The 22,667-nt window shown below is 32.9% G+C and overlaps 1 protein-coding gene across 5 annotated transcripts; it reads right to left on the bottom strand.

Moving 5' to 3' along the window:
• Positions 1-2,299: 2,299 nt before the first annotated feature.
• On the bottom strand, positions 2,300-22,383 carry LOC128233726 (receptor-type tyrosine-protein phosphatase S-like). Of its 5 annotated transcripts, none has more exons than XM_052947543.1 (26): positions 22,305-22,383; positions 20,912-21,241; positions 17,245-17,583; positions 16,142-16,423; positions 15,674-15,973; positions 14,437-14,721; positions 12,067-12,351; positions 11,507-11,818; positions 11,183-11,320; positions 10,916-10,949; positions 10,544-10,760; positions 10,295-10,382; positions 10,061-10,137; positions 9,671-9,707; positions 9,405-9,502; positions 8,890-9,006; positions 7,345-7,484; positions 6,717-6,852; positions 6,498-6,629; positions 6,206-6,326; positions 5,807-5,868; positions 5,511-5,639; positions 4,856-4,981; positions 4,629-4,762; positions 4,232-4,367; positions 2,300-3,986 (listed from the first exon to the last, which is right to left on the bottom strand). In XM_052947543.1, exons 2-26 carry the CDS (start codon positions 21,198-21,200, stop codon positions 3,870-3,872), a joined length of 4,131 nt encoding a protein of 1,376 aa, XP_052803503.1. In that variant the 5' UTR covers positions 21,201-21,241; positions 22,305-22,383; the 3' UTR covers positions 2,300-3,869. The 5 variants fall into 5 exon arrangements, with proteins under 5 accessions (XP_052803503.1, XP_052803502.1, XP_052803504.1 ...); XM_052947542.1 differs by having other exon boundaries at positions 22,152-22,354; XM_052947544.1 differs by lacking the exon at positions 6,498-6,629 and having other exon boundaries at positions 22,152-22,354.
• Positions 22,384-22,667: the final 284 nt, after the last annotated feature.

Below are 22,667 nucleotides of genomic sequence, written 5' to 3'. Positions count from 1 at the left end.
GCCTGGAACATCTCCGACCAAAGGGAAATGTAATTTTCTTAGTCAGAGTTTACGATTTAAAAGAAATGTAGTATTGGTCAGCAAATTGGTCATTCAGCTTATTTGGTCAGTCAGACTGACAAGACTTGACTTATTTAATAAAGTTGAGCATTTGTTATGGACCTTGTGTGTATATTGATCAAGTGCGATTGCCTATATGTATAGGATATATAATACGACATATGTTGTATACATATCTAAAATGTTTATGTATATGAAAATGATATAACTGTATCATAACAAGTAAGAAGTTGTGTTATATTTCTGAAATGTATTTACCTATTTAACAAATTAATATGTGTGAACAAAGTGTGTTTTATGTATTATGATGTGCATTCAGGGGCTGTTCAGATGCTTACTCAAATACAGTAAATGTATTTCTTAGATTGGTGTTCGTTGTTATTTATTACCAACTTTTATCACTTATATATTGAAATTAGGAATTTTACTTCCTTGCTCAGAGTGTGGGATTTCGTGTGTTCCTCCCACCGTATCTCGGAGGGGCTGAACATAATTGAATTTCCTACTGTTATATGCAAATACAATGTTTCGTTTTCCACGCTTAAGTTACTGTGGAATAAATGTTAGCATTTTAACATAACTCTTAATAATAAATTGCACTGAAATATATCGGCGTTTAATATAATACAATTTATAACTACTTGGATTATATACTGATTTGTCCAAAGCGTTTAAAGCGATCGGTACATAGGAAGATTTCGATTGCAATTTCAGTTTACTTCGAGAAACCAACAGCAAACCAATGTCAGATGCATAAAATATATGCAAAAAGCTACAGAAACATGCTCAGTAGCAAAAGGTTTTAACATATACCCGGTTTAGTGGCAATGGGCAAACGCCAAAGACATAGAACACAAAATCACAAACAAGAAACATAGAACAGCACAAAACTCTACAAACAGCACAGTGCATAAATACTATATATATATCAATAATTGGTATGTTTATCAAGAATTGTTATGTACCGCCTTGGAACGGTCAGTAAAATGTAAATTTACTGGGGGTTTAAACCAGTTTATGCGCACAAACCTCACTCTTATCCCAACAATTCTTAATAAAGAATAACTAATTCATAATTATTGACTTACTTGTTATACTCTAGGTGCAGTATAAATCGGTTTGGTTCTGCACTGAATAAATACAAGGAAATACAACTCATTAGGGCATATTGTTTTGTTACTAAATATAGACGGTAACCAAGATTCTGTATTAATCTCCCTTTGCATAATAAGTACATTATGCCGTGTAACTCCTTGCGTGAAAATGAGGTAATGAAATGCATGCTTTGATGAAGAATGAAGGACCGTTGTTATATAAAACAAGGAGTTTTGCTCATGTTTCTCATGGTATCAAACTGTATTATATTTTTAAAAGGTTATTGACAACCAATATAATTATTAACATAGATCTCTAGATATCATCATGTACTTTATACTCTAGTGTTAAACAATCAAAATGAGTCATTTCTGGAGAGGAAAAAGCCTCTTAATGTCAGTTTAACAATCGACTTTGAAGGGTTAAAAAAAAGGACCCGAGTGATTGTTGTTATAAATATTGTATTCTAAACGGTTGAAACAATTATCATTTTCATGTTTATAACATGCCATACTTGATTACCAATAGACTCTCGCTGTATGTTTTATGCATAAATATATGGTTGTTTAAGGAAGAATTAATGACATGAATTCAAATCGTGTCAACATCAGCGTTTTGTTTTATTTATTTCTGAAACTTGACAGGTTAAACAACAATAATAACTGGCATGTAGCAATGGCATAGCAGTCTTCCAGACTAAAGGAAAGACACATTAACAGTGCACACTTGGAGTGATATTATCATTGGTATCGTCCCTTAATTATCATGAAATATATAAGTTTACCGAACGATCGACACTGTTTCAATGAGGACGATCTGCCTATTCACATTAAATAATGCACTACGGAATTGCAAAAGATATATGAGAGGAAATCTGTAGAAAATAACTAAAATAAGAATTAATACAGTATTGCAAGAATTTCCCAAATTGCAAAGAGCTTACAAAAGATATAATATGTTGCAATGCCTAGCATTTATTTAAACGAGTAATATAATCGACGTAAAAGGGTAAGAGACCAGCTTGATTTTGTTATATATTATAATCATAACTCTTGCAACAATAATGTGTTTCATGTTTATAATCTGCCTAACCATACGCTCATTGTTAATTGTATCCAATATATATGGCTGGTTAAGGCATGGTTTAACACATGAAACAACACTGTTGCATCCGCATTTCTTCGTACTTATAGTTGAAACTTTGCACGTGAGAAAAAAACAACATTTTGAATGTATTAGCAGTCGTAAAGACCAAAGATAAACAAACCTAACAGTGCACACATACAGTGATATAATCATTTTTTTGTCCCTTAATTATCATTAAATATACAAGTGTCTCACAGGAAAGACGCAATAACAACGAGGAAGTTACGTTTATTCAGATTACATGAATTAATACTTATTTACAAATCAATATACAAAGGGAAAGTGTATCATATAGTTGATACAAAAAAGAGTTAATTCAGTAGTACAGGAAACATAACAAGTGAAGACCATTGAAAAACCATTATTCTCAAACAATAAATCCCATTCAGACAGCAGGAAGATAAAATCAGATTGATCAAGATGAAATTCAATTGACTTTGTTTCCTACCAAAAGTCGTAAAAAAAATCCGTCTAAAGGCATTGGTTGTTTGTATGATCACAAAATAGTTTAAATCAATTACAAAATATTAGTTTAAACACATGGTTTTAGTTAAGTTATAAAACAAGATGTATGCAAGGTATGATAGCCAATGACACGTATGCAAATAGCTTATTTCAGTTTATAATAATAAAACACTTATAAACTGCATACACACACAATATGAAAGCATGACCGAAACAAATAATTATAAACATATGTGTAAAACATATAAATAGCATTTAATCTTATGTTATTTGAGATTAAATGTGTCTGAATTTTCGGCCTTCGCTAAAAAGGCATTTCAGTATATGTCCAACGTGTGTTATTATTCCTATTCCTCCTTATGATGACCAAATGATTGATATATTTAACAAAATATGTCATTGAGCCAATTATTTAGGTAAATGAGACAATGTTCCTGCCAAAAGTCAAATGAAGCTGTCTGAGGACCTTCAAAATAATTCATGTTTATTACTGCACAAAAATGCAGCAAAATAAGTCGATTGACAGCTTATCAAAATATATATTCAGAGTTGAATCGACTGTTTAAACAGATACATTTCTTTCTCTAAGTATGGATACAGCAAATGTTCCTTATGGCTACAATAAACAAATAGATCAAATAAGTTCAACAAAACAAAACATTAGACACATTTATACACTCAAATTTCAAGGACAACACATTCAAATTGGTTGCAAGTTTGTTAAATGTTATTGTCCTGGTTTACTTTAAAAGCGAAAAAAAGCACTTCGAGTAATTATCTTAACTGTCATTTGTCACTCAATATTAATAACATGCGATACTTTGCCTACAAGGAAGTCAAAATGACCTTGAACGGCAAAACCTATAATGACATCTTGCATAGATATTAGATAGATAACACGTATTTCGAGGCCTTGTGTACATAACATGAACATGTGTATCTTAAATTTGTCCTCACTCAATCATTGCATGATTTTTGACCTCCACATACTATGAATAGTAATTACTTCCGGTTATCCTTTAGAGTTATATATGCGTGAGGCACTTTGTCAAACGACTAACGTACATGGAGAGCAACGTTTTCGAAATCAGGTTTAACCTGATTTATAGGAACTTGGGAAACGTCATATTAACGTATTCCTGATTTTCACTATCTTCCAATTTCCCTCCTCTGTTCTTAAGGTATTCAAAAACTACTTCACGGCAAAACTGGTACTGCTCCTATAACAGAGAACACACGATTATGTTCAAATAAGAATATCATACGTTTTCATCATCATCATCATCATTATCATCATCATCATCGTCGTCGTCGTCATCGTCGTCATCGTCGTCTACGTCATCATCATCATCATCATCATCATCATCATCATCATCATCATCACCATCGTCGTCGTCGTCGTCGTCATCATCATCATCATCATCATCATCATCATCATCATCATCATTTACAAACAACAGCTTACCACATCAGCTACAGCTGCCTGGCGCCGGTATTTCACCAACCTGACCGTTTCTGCTATTGCAACTTCCTTGTCGGTCTTAATTCGGTCAACAATGCAAAGAAGTGCCGCAAATAGTCCACTGCGTGAGTACCCATCGCTGAAAGATAATAAGCATTTCAAACGTATTTTGCAAAAACAGTTTCAGCTAGTACTAACTATACTTATGTGAAAAACTACAGAAACAAGCTCGGTAGCAAAATGTTTAAACATAAACCTGACATACAAGACGACACACGACATATACAATTTTCAATGCACGTAACACAAACACTATTGTTTCAAAAGAATATATTTCGCTCAAGAGTCATGCTATATTGAAATCTTGATCGACATCAAGGCCTTGAGGGAAATCACCTACTGGCATTGAACAACGACAGGTCCTGCAATCATGCTGACCGTCTGGAGGAATTCGGTCAAGGTCGTCCGTTCACAGAGATTTACATTTCCAGGCCAGGCTGTGAACTGATGTACCACCGTCTGTTTGCTTTGATGCTGCATAATATAAAGTATCAAGATTTAAATACATAACGAGAGAAACATGCGGCCTTGTTAGTGTATCTGTGTTCTTAAATTATGATAAAATACCTTTTCGGCTAATGATATATTTATCCTTCGCGAAATGCAGTTATTCGCCTTATCCACGGATAAAGGACTGATGACAAATGGTCCAAAACAAAGTACACTCTTGTTTCCGGGCCAATAGCAATGCCGCTGAAAACGTAAATGAAAACGCAAATAATATTTGTGTAAATAGATGTTGCATCAGAAACTGGTTGAGCATCCTACATCTGTGGACCCATGGTTTCGGAGCGTTGGGGGTTGGTAACCGAATCATTTATTAATAACAATACGAAACTTTAATATGCGGTTGTTGTATTATGACATTTGTCTCTAATGTTCCTCTAGTTTCACCTTTCTGTACCTTTAAACAATATTACATACATTGAATGTTGTAATGGTCTGTGCCGCGTACACTTCAAAAAACTTCTAAAAGTACTCAATTTTTTAATTCATTAAAAAATAACATTGGAATCACAAGAACCCGAGCGTTTCTTTTCGAAAATAAACAAGCTAAAATGATACATAATCAACAATTAGTTGGTATGCTGTTCCGTTGCATTTAATATAAGGCTTTACCTAAAATAGTGGTTTCATTACTTTTTATGAGTATATATTATAAACTTTATAAGTAAATGTGAGATCGTAAAATCTTTATCTCCGCAGAGATTTATAGACATGCCTTTTCGTCATCTTGGTCCAGTAAAACGACATCTCGAATGTTGTGGTCCCACAAAAGTCGAACAAAATCAACAGTTGTATTTTGCAATGGAAATTGCGTCACAATGTATTTTTCACTCTCTCTGTACGTCTGCAATATTGGCAAAAATAATTTTGTTAAAGTTGGTTTCATACATGCATAACAGTTATTGTCACATAGCTAGGATTTACAAGTGTATTTTCGATGCAAAGTTAATATGATTTATGGTTTATTCTATTTCTTTTAGATATTTTAACATATACGTTATGCTTACAAACCGGAATATACACAGCATTTATGAAATCATTTCCAGACGAAATGAGAGGTCTAAACAAGTCATCTGCAATGGAAAATAATAAAACATAATATTTATTTAAAAAGTTCATCTGCTGCATTTGTACATGTACTTGTGGTCCCCAAGAAATGTCCTAGTTTCTTCTAGTTCGAAGGACAAAGCAGAACATTTCTCACTCATTGTCTTTCTTATAAGACCCTTAAACATTCAAGTCAGCCCATGATTTCTGATTCTGATATTGCAGATAAGAACTGAATAAGACTGAATCAATTATACTAAGAACACGGCTTTTTGCAACAAATGAGGCTGTGTACTACTTGGTAATATTGAAACTATTACTTCAATTTCAGATTTTTTAAATACAGCAATAATCTAAATATACCTGGTATGACGTTCATATCGATTGATTTGCACTTGTTTTCCGGTAATTGACCGTCAGGCATTCTGTCAAAATCGTTATCGTTTTCCACTGTTGTCACATTTACGATTGAATCTGTTATTGCCTATAATTGAAAATAAATGTACAAGTTTGCAAAATATTTCCGTGAAAAAAGGAAATTTTATCTTGTATAAAATATAATATACTTGTGTGCAATACGATTTTATTCATATTTTTAAATAGCTCCTAAAATTTGTTTTTTGTATCGAGCGGACTGAAAACAAATCATGCCTACTTTGAACTCTTTGATAAGTTTTCTGTCTTCTGTTACAGTTGACTGAAACCTCATGCTACTTTCCGGAGTAAAAATCAGTCCAACGGGGTCTAGCAGTTCCAAAATAGCTTCATGAAGGTAGAGATACTGCTCCTAAAGTATGCATGAACATTTAAGTCTATGTTTCAGACGATATGGAAACATTTCATGTAAGGATATTAATTGAACGATGTGTCTTACCTTTGTCTGAACCATGCATACTCGTTGCTCTCTTAGAACATTCACAGTTTCTGGAACATTCAGTTTCTCATCAACCTTTCCTTGGTCATAGAGATAGTCTAAGGCAATGAAGGTCCCTGTCATTCCTACGCCGGCACTACAGTTATAACAACGACTTTCAGATGTTTTATCGATTGTTTATTATTGAAAGCTAGGTAAAATTCTTCAAAAGGTCATAATGTTTTTTTTTATTTTATTTGATTACATCAATACAAAGTGCTTTCATAGGAAAAACACGAAAAGTTGCTTTGTTAAGTAGATGGCCAACACTCATTATAATGTTAATATAGTATATTTGTTCGCAATTTTAACTGAAATCGGGCGTGAACTGACCTAATTTACAATCTTTGAAAGCAAAACAACATTTTCATACAATGTGTTTGGAAGAAAGTCTACATTTTATTTTCCTGTTTATAAAACCATTTCAAATGATGCCGAAATAATGTGAGATCATCATACATCTAAAACATATTTATGGGTCGGAGAACGTAAGCAATTGCTGAGATGCTAAAATTTTACTTTTCATTTTTGAGCTTACTAGAAATGCATTCAGTATAAAGTACCAGTAGATATACTTTATAATAGCAACCTGCAATGCACCATCCAGGGTGTGTTTTCCACAAATTCACTCTGTCTCACTTTTCTCCAAAACTGCACTAAAGACAAAGCCGTCGCTGGCCATGATGTGTAATGAAACTGGATCAATTGTCGTTCGAATCTTGTTCCGTCCTGCGTATGATTTAGTATAAGATGTCAAAGGAAAATGTATGAGTTTGTAAAAGATGTGTCGACGTGACAAATACTTACGACCAGATGAAACATTTATGTACAGCCAACACTACACAATACAGTATGCTAAGGTAATATGCCTTATTTATTAAGTAACAATAAAGATAGAAATAGTTTTGTCGGCCGATTCAAGAAAGAATTTTAGTCAATACTTCAATAATCTTAAATCTTAATATACGTCACAAATGACAAGATATTATTTTATGTATTTCCTAAAATTTTATTCACTTTAAATAATGGTTAAAATTCAATTCACACAAATATGAAGCACTATAATAAACTACGACACTAAGATAATTTTAATGTACGACAAAAAGATATGTATTTAAGCAGGCGGATTTTGTTGCGAACGGGGCCAGTTCGTGCACAACAAATATATTAATTTGGGCTGTACAGATCAATCTTGCACCCCTATGCATATGAGTGGCGCACATTTCTATTTCATATTACTGTATAGCTTTGAAAAATTGTGTAAAGGCTTTGAAAATCATGAATTTTTGTACAAAGGGTGTTCATGCAAGTATCTTTCTGAAATGTAAGATTTCAATATTATTTCGATAAAAAAGGTGTCATGGCGACCCTTTTCATTTCCTCTTTATATTTCAATGTAAGTATTTTAATGTTCCTGAATGGTATTTACTTATTTCATCGGTTTTATGTGAACAAGTTGACAAGGGAAGGGCCAGCCCTAGTGCCACATGATAGCATTGAGTTTGGAGAGGGTCAACACTGATGCCACATAAAAGCATCTAGCTGGGTGTAGGCCGACACTGGTGCCACATAAAAGACATGAACGAGGTTCGGGCTAACTCTAGTGCCAAATAAAATGTGACTGGAAAAAGGCTGGTGCCACATTATAGAAATTGACTTGGGGTAGGAGATTCCGATGTTACCTACAATATATAGGCTGCCAGAAAGAGGCAATCAGTGTGCCTTATGAAATTAATGATTTGGCCAATTTGAACACGCATAGAAGATGAAATGAAGATGTATCACTATTACAATCCATTTTTTATATTAGTTCACAAATATATTTCAGCTGTCCCTGCAGGTCAGTTTTCGCCACCTAAGGAATATCATTATATTTAATTGTTTGTTCAAAAACATATATATAAGGTCGGGGCTCTTGATATGACATACATTATGTTCAATGAATTAAAAAAACAAACATTATGAATGAGAAATTAAGCGTTGATGTGCGTGAATTGACTGGCATGTTGATGCCATATTCACTTTTCCTGCACACCAAATTTCAACGGAAATGCTTATCCGGTATGCAGGATTTTTGATGCTGCTACGAAACATATAAACGACATTATTATTCTTGAGAAAAAAATAACCTTACCATGCTGTAGGTGAAATGTCTAATAGCAAAATCAGCATACTGTTCAACTTGATCAAGTTTGACGTTACACTTTCCGTATGTAGCCCGCTCATCTGGCCAGTATTTTGAACATTTTATCTGCAATAAAACATTTGCAACTGAATTCACAGAATACATACATATACATATATATATACGTCGTTTGGATTTCTGGATATTGACCACTGTGCGTAACCATAACTCACAACGCGTTGTGTTAAGTTGAACCATATAACTTCATTGAATGAGTAAGACATGGTTGTAAATTCATTCATTGCATTTTATATTCATACGTCTTAATAAAACTCATAGGTATCAAAAAAGATTTCAAAACTATTTTGTTTAAAGCATAAAAACGATGTTTTCCAACATTTCCAATAAGTAAGAATTTTGTTCTTATATGATTTGAACATATATATATATATATATATATATATATATATATATATATTTATGAAAGATAAGGTGCTTTAATATTTGATTTCTTTTCAACATACCTTGACAGTTTCAAGAAGATTTGTAACCATAACAATGATTTTAATATCCTCTGAATGAATCATTCTCCAGGTATCGCTGATTGTATTTTCGAGAGGTCCTGCAAGATTGAGCAGCGTTCTATCTATGTTTTAACAATGTTTTAAGTTATGGGTGTAAAATAAAATAATTTAAATTTGACATGCATGTACCTTTGATATTATAATATTAAGCAGACACGTTTTAGTAAGACAAAAATAACATTTATTAAACCAAAATGGCAGTATACCTTGGGCAGCTATATATTTCCTTGGTTTACTGTATCCCTGTTAAAAATGAAATGATTATATTGAAATAAAATGATATCACTGTGTATACCTTGCAAACCATTTTATATTATGTGTAACTATTTGACCGTATGATTTCCATGAATATGCTCGGCAAATAGACAAGCAACAAAACAAGAAAGTCAATAATCAATTGTTCATAGTAACGGAACACAGCACATTGCTTACATTTGAAGCAAAATGAACGAATTTTTGTATGTAAAATGATACAATTAAGGGACTGTATAGCGTTTATATAAAAAGGGAACACATACAAAAGTTACAAAATCTCTACAATACAATTGAGCAAATACTAAGATATATTGACTTCAAAATGCCAACATGACACTTACATCGATATAACTTGCGTTTATGAAATCAGAGTCTGGATCCCCTCTTAAGAAGGGAAGGACCACTCTACTAGCATCATCTGAATTATTGCAAAACAAACTATCGGTAACAAACGCATGGTACATTGGTAACTTCAAGCGCATTGGAATTAAGCACCAAATAGACGGAAGAAAATGAATATGTAACTGCAACGCCAAAATGTGATCATTAAGAAAGAAATCGAACTTGCTACTCACATGGGTAGACACTTCTGTATCTGTTTTTTGCAACATTGTTTGGCTTTAATGCGTCTTTTGTGTCGTATTTAAGACCCATTTGCAATGTCTGAAAAACAGTGGAATAGTTTATTTCTTGATATAAAATTACATTGTTGCCTGAGATAACATTGGAAATGAATTAAAGCGAAAAACCGTTGGAGTTACTTTTTGACCTTTGATACATTTAAGTTACCAATGCAACACTGCTTAAGTAATGGCATAACTTACATAAAATTGTTTAAACAAAGGTGAAGGATCTAGTTTTAGCTGTCGTAGAGTATCCCGTAGTGTTTTAATTGTTGAATACTTCCCAAAAGCATCATTTATCTGTATATTTGCGTATATGTTTTTTTCTTCTTCATACTTTGGAGTTTCATCATTAATTGGTAAAACGTTGTCAAAAATTGTCTCCATCCTTCCACTGTCATGACGGGTATCTCGTAACCTTCGTTTTAAAATTTGTTTTTGTAAAAATGGTTTTATGAATTAAGTATTGTTATTGAGAAGCCAAATGTAAATTGTTATGTTAAATCGTTCATGTTATCTATCTATATATGTAGTATATCACAAGAAAGTTTATAAGTATCACTTGAAACTTACAGTTGTAATGTGTTGGTGTCATGAATTGGTGTGCCTAAAACAAAGTTAAGTATATTCATTTACAGGTACATGTTATTAATATTCTTAATATTAACATTTAATAGGAGATATAAAAATACAGCCACCACATACCTACCTACCTGCCTACCTACCTATCCATCCAGACAAACAAGTACAAATGAAACGAAGAATTTAAATGTATTGATATTGGGTCAAGAACACAGACTACGGCTTGGCTGTATGCTCAGAAAAAAACATCATACTAGCCTTTACTACGTTTCAGCCACCATAAACGGAGAAGTGAAACTACAACAGCTATACCGCAAACACTACCGACAATTGCAATTATGTATTTACTTCCATTCCTCTTATCATTTTGTGGTGTGTCAGCAATAGTAGATTGAACTGTAACGCACAAATCGAAATCTGATAACACGTGGACAGTTAAGAATATTTTGCATACTTGAATTGAGAGCAACATTTAACAAGTATGTCTAGAGTTATGCTTTAAGAATGAATGTATCATATTGTATGCCATCGTATCCACGAAATGTTCAAACGAGCTTCTCAAATATCCATGGTTTTACTTACCGTCTTCAATAATGTAAAACGTTTCGATCTTGTAGCCAATTTCGTTCTCAACCCTTACAGAATAATTGCCGTAGTCCCAGGATGTTACGTTTGTTATAATGAGCGCAGTTGACATGTTATCTGTAGAGTTGATAATAACTCTGCCAGATGCTGTTGAGAATATTGGAATTTGCATATGGTTTGAAACCTTTGTCCACATGAAATAAGTTGGAGGAGGGTTTGAAAATACACTGAAAATAAGTTCTACCTTATTTCCTGGTCTAGTTTTAAAAGTTTGTTTTGGGGAGTAATTCGGTCGATATAATGGTGAGCCTGTAAGTATAATAAGAACAATGCAGATTATATTTCAACAAATCAGTTCATTAGAATAAAACAGACGACAAAACGTAATCAAACAGACATGATAAAAAAAAAAAAGAGCTTGAAAACCTTCGGATTTGTACATATACCTGTGTGTAAAGACAGTTTCGTATTGAAACTATGATGAAAATATGTTCTTTAGCCAAAAAAGCTTTTACTCATTTCTAGAATAATCTGGTTCGACGATAGTGAGCACTTACATTTCACATCTACTGTGACGTTTCTTCTGTCAGGTTGCTTACGGTTGTGCTTGTTTTCAGAGACACACGTAAAAGGACCGATGTCTGTTAAGCATGAACTGTTCTTGGTGTAATTTAATTGATTTTTCCCATAGATGTGTTTTATAATCGATCCGTTTGCTGATAATATGCTGATCAAAGCAGGTGGATCACTATCTACCTCACAATAGAAGTTTACTTCATCACCATGTTGAACTGTAGTTCTCGTAGTATTCATAACAGTAAACGTCATAATTGAAGCCTTATCTACAAATACAGTACGTGACATCAAACACTTTAAATGCAAACACAGGTCAGAAAGATCTGAAAGTTTTACAAATTATAATAAACCCAAAAGGTTTGACAGGTAGAGATATCATATATAGACAATTTATTAAGTAACAACTCAATGAATTTTAGAACGCGTTTCATTAGGATAGGAGGACGAGGTTCATTAACTCTTTCAATAAAACCAAGTAAAGACCAAAACGTTGATTTGGCATATGTTGGTTTGAAATATAATTTTTTAAGAGAAAATAAGATACATTTCCAATCATGGGTCATTTGGGAATTGGTAATACAACTTCTAATATTACTATATAATCAAGCACACATTGATAATTAAAGAACCATGTCGATAATTATGTATAGGATGTACATCCATGTACATCCATTCAAATACTATTTCAAGTAGCGTCTTCCATATAAATGTGACTAATACACACTGTTTAGTAGCTTTGACTTATACATTGTAGTATGTTGACTTCATAGAACATTTAACTATACATCATCAAGAATACTTGTTTACTGTGTTTTGAATGATATTATATCAAACAAGATCTAAACAGGAAACATTCAAATTAGCCAAGTGAGCGATTGTATTTTCATAATCAAACTCCATTTTATCTGACAAAACTTAAAGCAATGCTATCGTTTATTTGTATTCTTTGGTTAGCATGCACTTGATAATAAGATATACTTCATCCATAATTTCTCAAGAGGAACAAATCTAACAAAATATGTTATCAGATGTTAAAATATTGTGTCTCTAACTTAAGTATAATTATTCTTTTTTCCTTACTATTTCCATACAACAATTCTTTCTTGACAGACAACTACAGAATCAACTATCGTTATCAGATGATAACAAATTTAACTTCACTTACTATTAGGTAACAAAATACTGGAAGATGACCTGTTAACAACAACAGTATTTGTATATATATGTAGCTCTTCACAAGTCATATTACTGTTATATTTCACAATGATTAAATAAAAATAACTGTAGTTATTAAAGAAATAAAATACCAAATTCAGTTATATTTGCTCTAGAGAAATTTTTATTTATAGTGCCCATATATTGCAATTTCATTAAAGCTTTATCTCTTTTGTAAAAATAACAAGAAGAGCAAGTTCTATATGAGAATAGAATCCCTAGAATTCATATGTTGCAACATGCTTTTTACACTTTTGCAGAACGTTATATTATAAGTTGTATTCAAATTTACAGGCAGACCATACTTACTACTGTATTGCTAGAGTTTATTAAGACAACCTTGTAGTTCCACTAGATGATAACAAAAAGATCATCAGGATGTATTCGACAGTTAAATACATACAGCTTTGTTTAAGAAATGGTTCATTGGATCAAAGTTCAACATTTTGTAAATGTGTACGAAATTAGTATGAATGATAAGCATTAAAATGGCATTTTTGGTTTTTCAATGTCAAATAATTCCTTACAATTATTTTTTCCTTAGCATAGGCATTTCTTTTTATCAAGATCGTCATATCTAATATTACCCTACATGGACATAATGGATAATGGAAAATGGGTTCATAATTAGTATTAACACGTTAGCATAGCCTTATTCTAATTATATAATTATCAATTCTTCTTATTTTTTCTCTCTGCCAAAACAGTAAATGCATCAAAATCGCCTTATTTCCAATACTTTGTATTCCACCCAATCATACACCAAGATCATGCAGCAGTAATACGTTTTCTCAAGTTTAATGCGGCTTACAGCAAAAACACTGCTTAACAAACCAATTGTGGTCGTTTTCGAATACACATCAAAACCGAATCGTGTCCAGGTGAGCCATACATCAATGTCAAGTACATAAATAATTAATAGACATTAGTGTCATAAATCAGTATTTAAAACATAACTCTGATCTAAATCGCGTTGTGTTCTAGTGAGTCATACATCGTACTCGTTACTAATTAAGCGGCAGTAGTTACATTATTCGAGTAACAGGCCATATTTTGGTTCTGTGATGGTGATATTTCTATTTTATCTAACCGTTCAATTTATTGGTTAACAAGTTAATTTAAACTAAAAAACATACATTGGACATCGATGGTAACATTTTTCACATCACTTCCGGTAATTTCCGTACATCCAGTCCGTTGCATTATGTTTTGTGCGAAACATGTAAATATGCCTTCATTGGTTCGAGAAATATTTTGTATGATCAGGTATTGGTCAGATGTATTTATTCCTGGCAGGTATGTACTTGTCCAATAATATGATGTAACATTTGAATTTCCCGGCTCCGCTTCACAAGTCAAATTAAAGTTAACACCTTCAAGGACCTCAACAGATCGGTTGAGGTTTGTTATGTTTGGTGGATCTGAAAGATAAAGCAATGACAATGTTCTTAAATCTCCCTGTAACACTCTTTGAAAGTAAAACACCAATCTTATACACTCTGGTAGGTAGATTCGGAAGCAGAAACGACATATAACATTTTCTGTTTACTAACGGTGATCGAAAGTTAAAAACTATCATCTGATTTGTAATGTTTGCACATATTATTTAAATTGTTAAAGTATTAATTCGTATTCGCTAGAAGAATTTGAATAATCGCAGACAAGCGTTCATACTAGATGAAAGCACGAACAAAAAAAGAATCAATCGTTTTATTTATATTTGCCCTTTTTTTAATACTTTGTTTTATGTATTAATAGTTTTGGTTGTTATAAATTTAGCGTTTATGAGGATTTTTTTCGAGAATATGGAATGCGTGATTTACATATGCATGACCCACACCTTTCTTTCTCTGTCTACAGAGATCACAAAAAGTCGACTGACTAATACAAAATGAACGCAAATTTTATCGTCAAGAAAAACAAGTGCGAATATGCATATGTGTACGTAATGCTATAACTCCAACATATATTGGTTAAAACAAAATGCAGTTAATATATTTTATACTACCGGCGGTTTATAGAAATATTGCCGCAATATAAATCCAAAATTGCACGTGTTTATACGTTCAAGTTAACATTCACAAATCATACAAAATATAATTTACTGTTTTGTTTTTCATATTCATATTAAACAATTAATCGTTTTTGAATGAATAACTGTGCACCATAACATAACACGAAACACTTATCTAATAATAATAAACAAACAAAAAGCTTTCTTGTCAAATGTCAACTTCTTCAAATTATTCACAGTCTGTTATTTGACACAAAGATCAGCAAAACCATGTTTAAGGGGCTGTCCGTTATGTACCAAAGTCGTCGCATGGAATCAATTTCATTTATCATATTTGCATTTTGCACAAGTTTACTTACACAATATATCAAGATGAAACGATGAAACATTTCGTCCCACCTCTAAACTTCCGTATGATGTTTTCATTGTGTTGAAAGCATGGCAAACGTAGGCTCCTGCATCTTCTTTGGTGGCCTTTAAAATATCGAGTGTACGCGATTGTGAATGATTAGTCCATTGGCAAGTCGGTTCCGGATTTCCAGCAGCAAAACATTCCACTCTAAGTCGGTCATGTTCTAGTACTCGAAGAACTTTTTGTTTTATAGGATAGTTTTGCATGCACGTCGTATTAACCCAAAGAGCAAGAATATCTGGGGGATCTGAAAAAAAAACAACAACAATGGTTGAGTTTCTCATAAACTGATGACAAACAACAAAATAGTCTATAAGAGAAAACAAAAACCGCCATATTATTCTTATTCTTTATGTTATCTTTATTAGTTGCATTAGTACTTTGAACTTGAAAAATAATACAAATTCATACGCACACAATACATTTACTGCAACCATTGAATCAACCGCAGCTTTTGTACTATCATCACCAATTGGGAATAATGTAGTTGAAACTTCGCACGTAAGGTTGGTATCACTGTCAAATGTTGTAGTGATGATTTGCCCCACATAGCCCGTTGACCACGTGTAAGATGGAGGTGGGTTTCCGTCAGCGGTACAAGCAATGCTAACCTCTTCATTCCGTATTACCAAAATGCGGCTTGTTGTAATATTCGCGTTTGTCGTTACAAATCTCAAGGAAGGAGTGCCTGGGTGATCTGTGCATAGCAAGTGAGAGTTATATATTTAGGATACGAAATTCATCGGGAGACTTGACTTATCTGTGATATTTCTTCGAAATCCTTTTTGCATGCTCAATGTTGTATTTACATTGCTTCCCATCCTTTAACAATAGTGCATGGAGTAGCAAACCCTTTAGCCTATTTATGATATCATAACTCAAAAACATGATGCAATGTACACTACAGTATTAAAACATTTCCATAGAAAAAAATTGTATTATATGGTTTAGCCTAAAAACAAAGATTATGAAAAGGTTTGTATATAGTTTACCAAAACACAATTAAACCAATATAAGAAATGGACTAGAAGAGCATTTGTAGTAATATAAACAATTTATACTGTTTGTATATTTGCAAAGTTTTAACAAGTTATGAAGAAAGGTGTTTAGGTTAATAAGGAAGACACAGATGTACACGTTTATAATTCCTTAGCTGAAACGAAGATGATGCGAACATTTAATATACCAGTAGCAGTTACAGTTGTTATTGGACTAAAAGCCGTTAGTGAATCAAGCCGTGTTAGCACAGACTCAGTGATAATCATACAGACGCATTTCATGTGATTAATTACGGTAACAACCATGTGTAATGATACAATATTTAAACAAACTTCACACGGGGTTCCCCATGCCAATGTTACGATTACACAATACACATGTTTCCTTAATATTCGTTAGACGCATTACAGGTGTAAACTTTGCATACATCTATATAACGTTGCCTTACATTTTTATGACGTAGCCGTCAAAAGTAAAAGAGATAGCAATGATCTTTCAAACATGTTTATGCAAACTTACATTGAATATTTAGATGAATCGCCTTGCTTGATACTCGGATATATTCCACATTACTTGCATTGCAATACACATCCATGCCGTCTTCTTCCCTAGTGACAGTATGGGTCAGAGTGCTCTGTACGGATTTAGTTCGATCAACATTTTCATTAACTTCTCGTTTTGAAGCATTTAAAATACGATCATCGACATTGACTCTATCCGTCTTATTTTCCAGGTACCAACTGATATTTGCAGCTGGTAAACCATTTGATGTCTCGCATGTTAACTGAAGTACATCACCTTCGTTTATTGTCACCGAGTTGTTCTGTTGTGGACTTATGGAAACACTTGCGATTGGTACTGAAATCAATTGTGTCAAAATATTATCAAATCAAAGGGAATAATGTACAGTTTTAACAAATAAATTTAATGAAAAACATGCTTAACCAACTTGAGCGTTCATGAAGATGGCTTTTCTTGCATGCCAAATGGACAATGGGCACAGTGTTATATTTTCTTATAACATAACTTACGGCGCAGGAGTGATATAACCCCATGCAATATTTTTCATATACAACTAGTGTAATAACTATGCAAATTAGGTAATCGCATCACAGAAAAATGTACTCATACGCTCTGTCAAAAAACGTAAACAGACCCCAGAAAAAATGTGTTAAAAGAAATCCTGTCGATGTCAACAAACTCAACTCCACGATGAAACGAATGGTGAAGAAGGCTGGGCTTATCCGAACAAACGACCCCTTGATCACAGCGCATCAAAATACCTCGTCCAGGAATTGAATCATGAATGATAACAATGTTCTTGCGAACCAGATTAGGCAAATAACGGGACACAAGCAAATTGCATCTTTAAACAACCATAGCCACATAAATCCAAATCAACACAAGGAAATATCCAACATCATGTACTCCACTGAAAATACCTGTACAATGCTCAGTCTATGCACACAGTTCGCTAGCAATGCTCAACTTTACACAATAACTGATTCCACATGAAATATCACTTTTTCTGTTGGATTTTACAACATTTGGTGCTTCAATTAACGGAGGTAAAACTCATTTTGTATATCCATCGAAATGACAAAAATCCATGATGTAATTCAACAGCAACAAAGCGAATTCGCACCACTGAAAGCGACTGTGACGCTGACTAACGGTCTTTTCAAACTCAGACCGCCATCTGACAAATACACACTCGCGTGATTACTAATGACGTCACGCAGTTATGACATTACTATAATTATTGATTTGCTTGATTTAAATGGATTGAAATATGTTCGTTATTTGTTTTTAAGTAAAACCTTTGAAAATCGGTTGATAATTGAGACATGAATTATGTTGTTTATTGTAAATAAAATGTTTTTATGTTGTACTATTTTCTTTCCTGCTGACGAGGCATCCTAATAACACTCAATGTATTAAATTCTTCGCTCTAGGACAAGATAATGTGTATTGAAGAAATTTTGACCTAGATTTTGATCGTTATTGAGTTATATTATTATAAATAGAATCTCTAATTCGTTATTATTTTGAATCAAATTTATTAAACTCGTCATTTAAAACCTCGTATTTATCGTATTTAAATGAACTCGTTTAATAAATTTGATACAAAATAAACACTCACTTTAGATCCTCTATATATAGAATGTTGGCAATTTCAATTTTAACATATATGCACAACATCTTTTAGCTGTCAACTCTATTCCAAAAATTAGACCATGGAACCATACACTATGTATAGCACATTTCTTCAGGATATTGTTGTGTACCAATCAGTCAGCATTAGACTTTATAAAGGTCTGCCCGCGCCTAAAATGTTCATTATGACTTGTCCTTGTAGTTTTCATTGTACCGCAATGACACCAGATGACTCCAAATTTGGCAAAAAGCATTCCAACAAAACAAGCCATGACCTGTCCATACGAGCTCGTATGAGACCAATTATACATCATTTCACGTGATTTAAAGAATAAAAGCAACAATTATGTCGATGTCCCAGCTGAGATTCCCTTTTTTAAAAATACGCATTATAGTTATCCAGTTTATTAATAGCACGAAATGTTCTTTTTGGACACCTTGCAAGTCACGTTATCATTTTTACACACACAACTGTCAAATCGCCTTGTTTTGCAACACACTGCATGGTTAACCTCTTTCAAAGGTTTCCATTTAATAATTTAATCATCGATGTAATCTGTCGGGGTCTTTGTATACGTCGTTTTGCAGCAGTATTCCGCTTTCTTGCACTTTCTGTCCTTTTAGGGAGCCATAAAGTATGTATATCTAGCATGTAAAAGTCACGTGATGAGATGAAATAAATAAACAAACGCTATATATAAATTTTCTAGAACTTACTTGCTATAAAAATCCAGTAGATTTCGAATTAGAAACATACGCAAAACTGCGAAAGATGTGTCGTATGCGATCTGATACATACAACATTTTGTTTTGTTCTTGAAAATTTATATAGTGGTGTTTGTGTGGTAAACGCAAAATTAGAATTATGAAGCCAAGATGCAGAAGAAATCCCGAATAATGAAAGCTGGATAGCTCCACGTCGCTGACATTTTGTAAACTTCAGAAGGAAATGCCTCCCTCTCTAGAGCTTTTCCACAAAACAATATATGACTTCATCACAGGGAGTCGCATTCCAATTATTTACAAACACCACCAATTACTTTATTTTCAGAAACAACGAAACAAAGGCGGCTTGATTATAAAAAAAACTATTATTTATGTATTAATGAAGTCTACAGATGAGGAAAATTGAAGATATATTTTTTGAGTAATAAAGTTGGTCGAAATGTCTTTTTTGTTTGTACCGACTTTTAACTTTAGTTACAACAAATCATTGAATAAGGCTGATTTAGTTTATTACTTAAAGTGTGTTTATATGATAACCAATAACTGCTTAAGACAGGTGGTACATACTGAATTTGGATCTTATTTCAAACATAAAGATTTATTCACTGCTTGTATTAAATATGCATCATTACATTCTACACATAAATGCTTTATAAGCAAATTAAATAATTTTCTTTATACAGTCCAATTTCAGCTTGTCATGATATCAATACAATTGAACATACATGGTCTCTTCCAGTAAAATTTATCAGTTATTAATTTTCTTATACAATTAAAGAGAGTACATTCACCAAAATAATGGTACTAATATTATCTATTTCATCACATACATTACGTTGTATGGAAATGGAAAACTAGTTTGCCTAGGCCATCTACCGGTTTCTATTACAAGATGATGTGCAGATGTATGTATGCTCATGTATTTGTTCACTCGCCCATTGAGCCGGCAGAAATTGCATTATGCATCAAACTGTGAAATAATACATATAACAGCAAGCTCAGTGCTTTTTTAAACTTATCAATGCACCGTGATCAGAGAGTTTTTCCATTATACACAAAATAAAACTGTTAAATAGAATTCTACAAATATTCATTTTCTCAAATTCTACTAATGGCTTGTGTAAATTGTGTGGCGTTTTTTATCACACGCCTATTTATAAAAAATCCGTCGGCAATAATTGCAAAACAAGGCCAAAAGTTTCACAATATTTCGAAAGCATACGCGTTATGTTAAACATAGATACATAAGGTTCATAATTTATATCAAGGACAAAGTTTATTCATAAATTTGCCAACTACTTACCTCTGACATCAATGGTTATGTCATTTTTGCTTTTCGTTCCTACCGATTGATGTGATGAAGATACGCAACTCCAAATATCACTGTAGTTAAGTCTGTTTAGAGGGTTAGTGGTACATGTATAGGTTGTGGAGTTCAAACAAGAACATCTGGAGACGGGCTCGAATATGATTTGAGAACACTTGTTTTCAATATATCCAATTCTACCTGCGAGTTTATGATTTTTAAAGAAATCAACATAACGGCAATCATTCAATGTTGAACACGTTAGAGTCAGCGCCGAATATTCCATGACAAATTGACGGTCAGCTGACAAGAAGACATCTGAACACCCTGGGAAATTCAAATAGATTTGCATGAGAATATTTGTTTCCCATAAGTAAAGCCTCCGAAAGTAGTGCATTAGGATTCTTAGCTGTGATTATATTCAGTACATTGTCCAATTAACTTATCAGTCAAACGAAACGACTCAAGTTGTACTCCTTACATTAATATCAATCAATGGTGTCTATGGGGAAATGGGTCGAGGCCCTATGCTCGAGTTTTCTTGACATTCTGTGTGTATCGAAACGGGAAAGCTTTTAGAAACTGTTAATAAGTTTTGGGCCAAAATATTCCAGACAATCGATAACAATTGCCAATGTATATTCAATTATGCTAATATATGTGTTTGTCAGAAATGCTTAAAACTAGTGACTTAATTTAACTAGTGGTTATATAATTGCATTTATTAAATCAAACAATTATAGATATTATTAAATATTATTTGTACTTATCTGATACTTAAATATCACAATAATAACCGTTAATCTCTCTATTTAGAGTAGGCATACACATTGTCGAGTGTTTGTGTTTTTGTGTTAGAAATATGCACATTAATACAGGTCCTTCCAAGTTGCTGTTTATTTTTTTTTAAAAGCTGTATTCAGTACTTAAACAATCTATATCTTAAAGAATAAAGTTTTGTTAAAAGACAATATTCACTGAGAGAAAACCGTCAGATGAAAAACATGAATGTCATGGGCAATAAGCTCCGTAAATAGATTAATATACCGACCTATGATTAAATAAGTTATTTGTTACAGCTTATCCATGTAACCGCCCTAACTCTTTGATATCACAGTAAAGATCATCTTTAAGCTATACTATCTAAAACATTTTAGCGTTTTTTTCATCCCCATTTGCGACAAACAATCAATCTAATGGTGTCTATTCCTTTTAAATAAAACTATATGTTTCTTACCGCATTGAAGAGCAAAGTGTAAAATGCCTATAAACACAAATCCAACCTTGTCGTCCATAGTTCAATTCAGCAATATGGTAAACTTCTGTTAATATATGTTTTCCCTATGTATGCCTTAAACGCATACATTAGATGAGATAAGGTAGTACACACCTTTAAACAATAAACAATAACGAGTACATTGATGTTAGGAAAACTGGCATTGTCTCTTTTAAATTCCGTTGTAGACAAGTAAATTAACACGAAGCCCCATACACGTAAAATGTGATGCAGGTTATAATGGATGTACTTTTTGAAAAATAATTAGATTACAGATTTGTCGAAAAGACGATGCCTTTGAATTAACCAGCTTATGGTCACATGCTAAGGACGTGCCACCTTAACCCATGTTTGCGTTTACTTCCGTGTTTAATCAGTGACGTTGATATCTAACACAATTCTGTTGGAAAAGAATGTGGATAGCAGTTAGTTTCGTATTGGTTAGACTCATCATTGTCTTATTTATTCACAGGATTA

This window comes from Mya arenaria, chromosome 5, assembly GCF_026914265.1.
Source record: "Mya arenaria isolate MELC-2E11 chromosome 5, ASM2691426v1".
Taxonomy (NCBI): Eukaryota; Metazoa; Mollusca; class Bivalvia; order Myida; family Myidae; genus Mya; species Mya arenaria.
The sequence above is the reverse complement of the archived record's forward strand: the minus strand, read 5'-3'. Positions and strand labels throughout refer to the sequence as shown.

What these genes read in the sequence shown, in the direction of transcription:
- LOC128233726 (XM_052947542.1), bottom strand. Translation starts at nt 22,209, where the DNA reads ATGGACGACAAGGTTGGATTTGTGTTTATAGGCATTTTACACTTTGCT. An exon ending in GATTCATCTAAATATTCAAT is followed by an intron (nt 16,424 to 17,244) that starts GTAAGTTTGCAT and finishes TGCTATGCACAG; the next exon opens with ATCACCCAGGCACTCCTTCC. An exon ending in CCCTGGATGGTGCATTGCAG is followed by an intron (nt 6,853 to 7,344) that starts GTTGCTATTATA and finishes TTATAACTGTAG; the next exon opens with TGCCGGCGTAGGAATGACAG.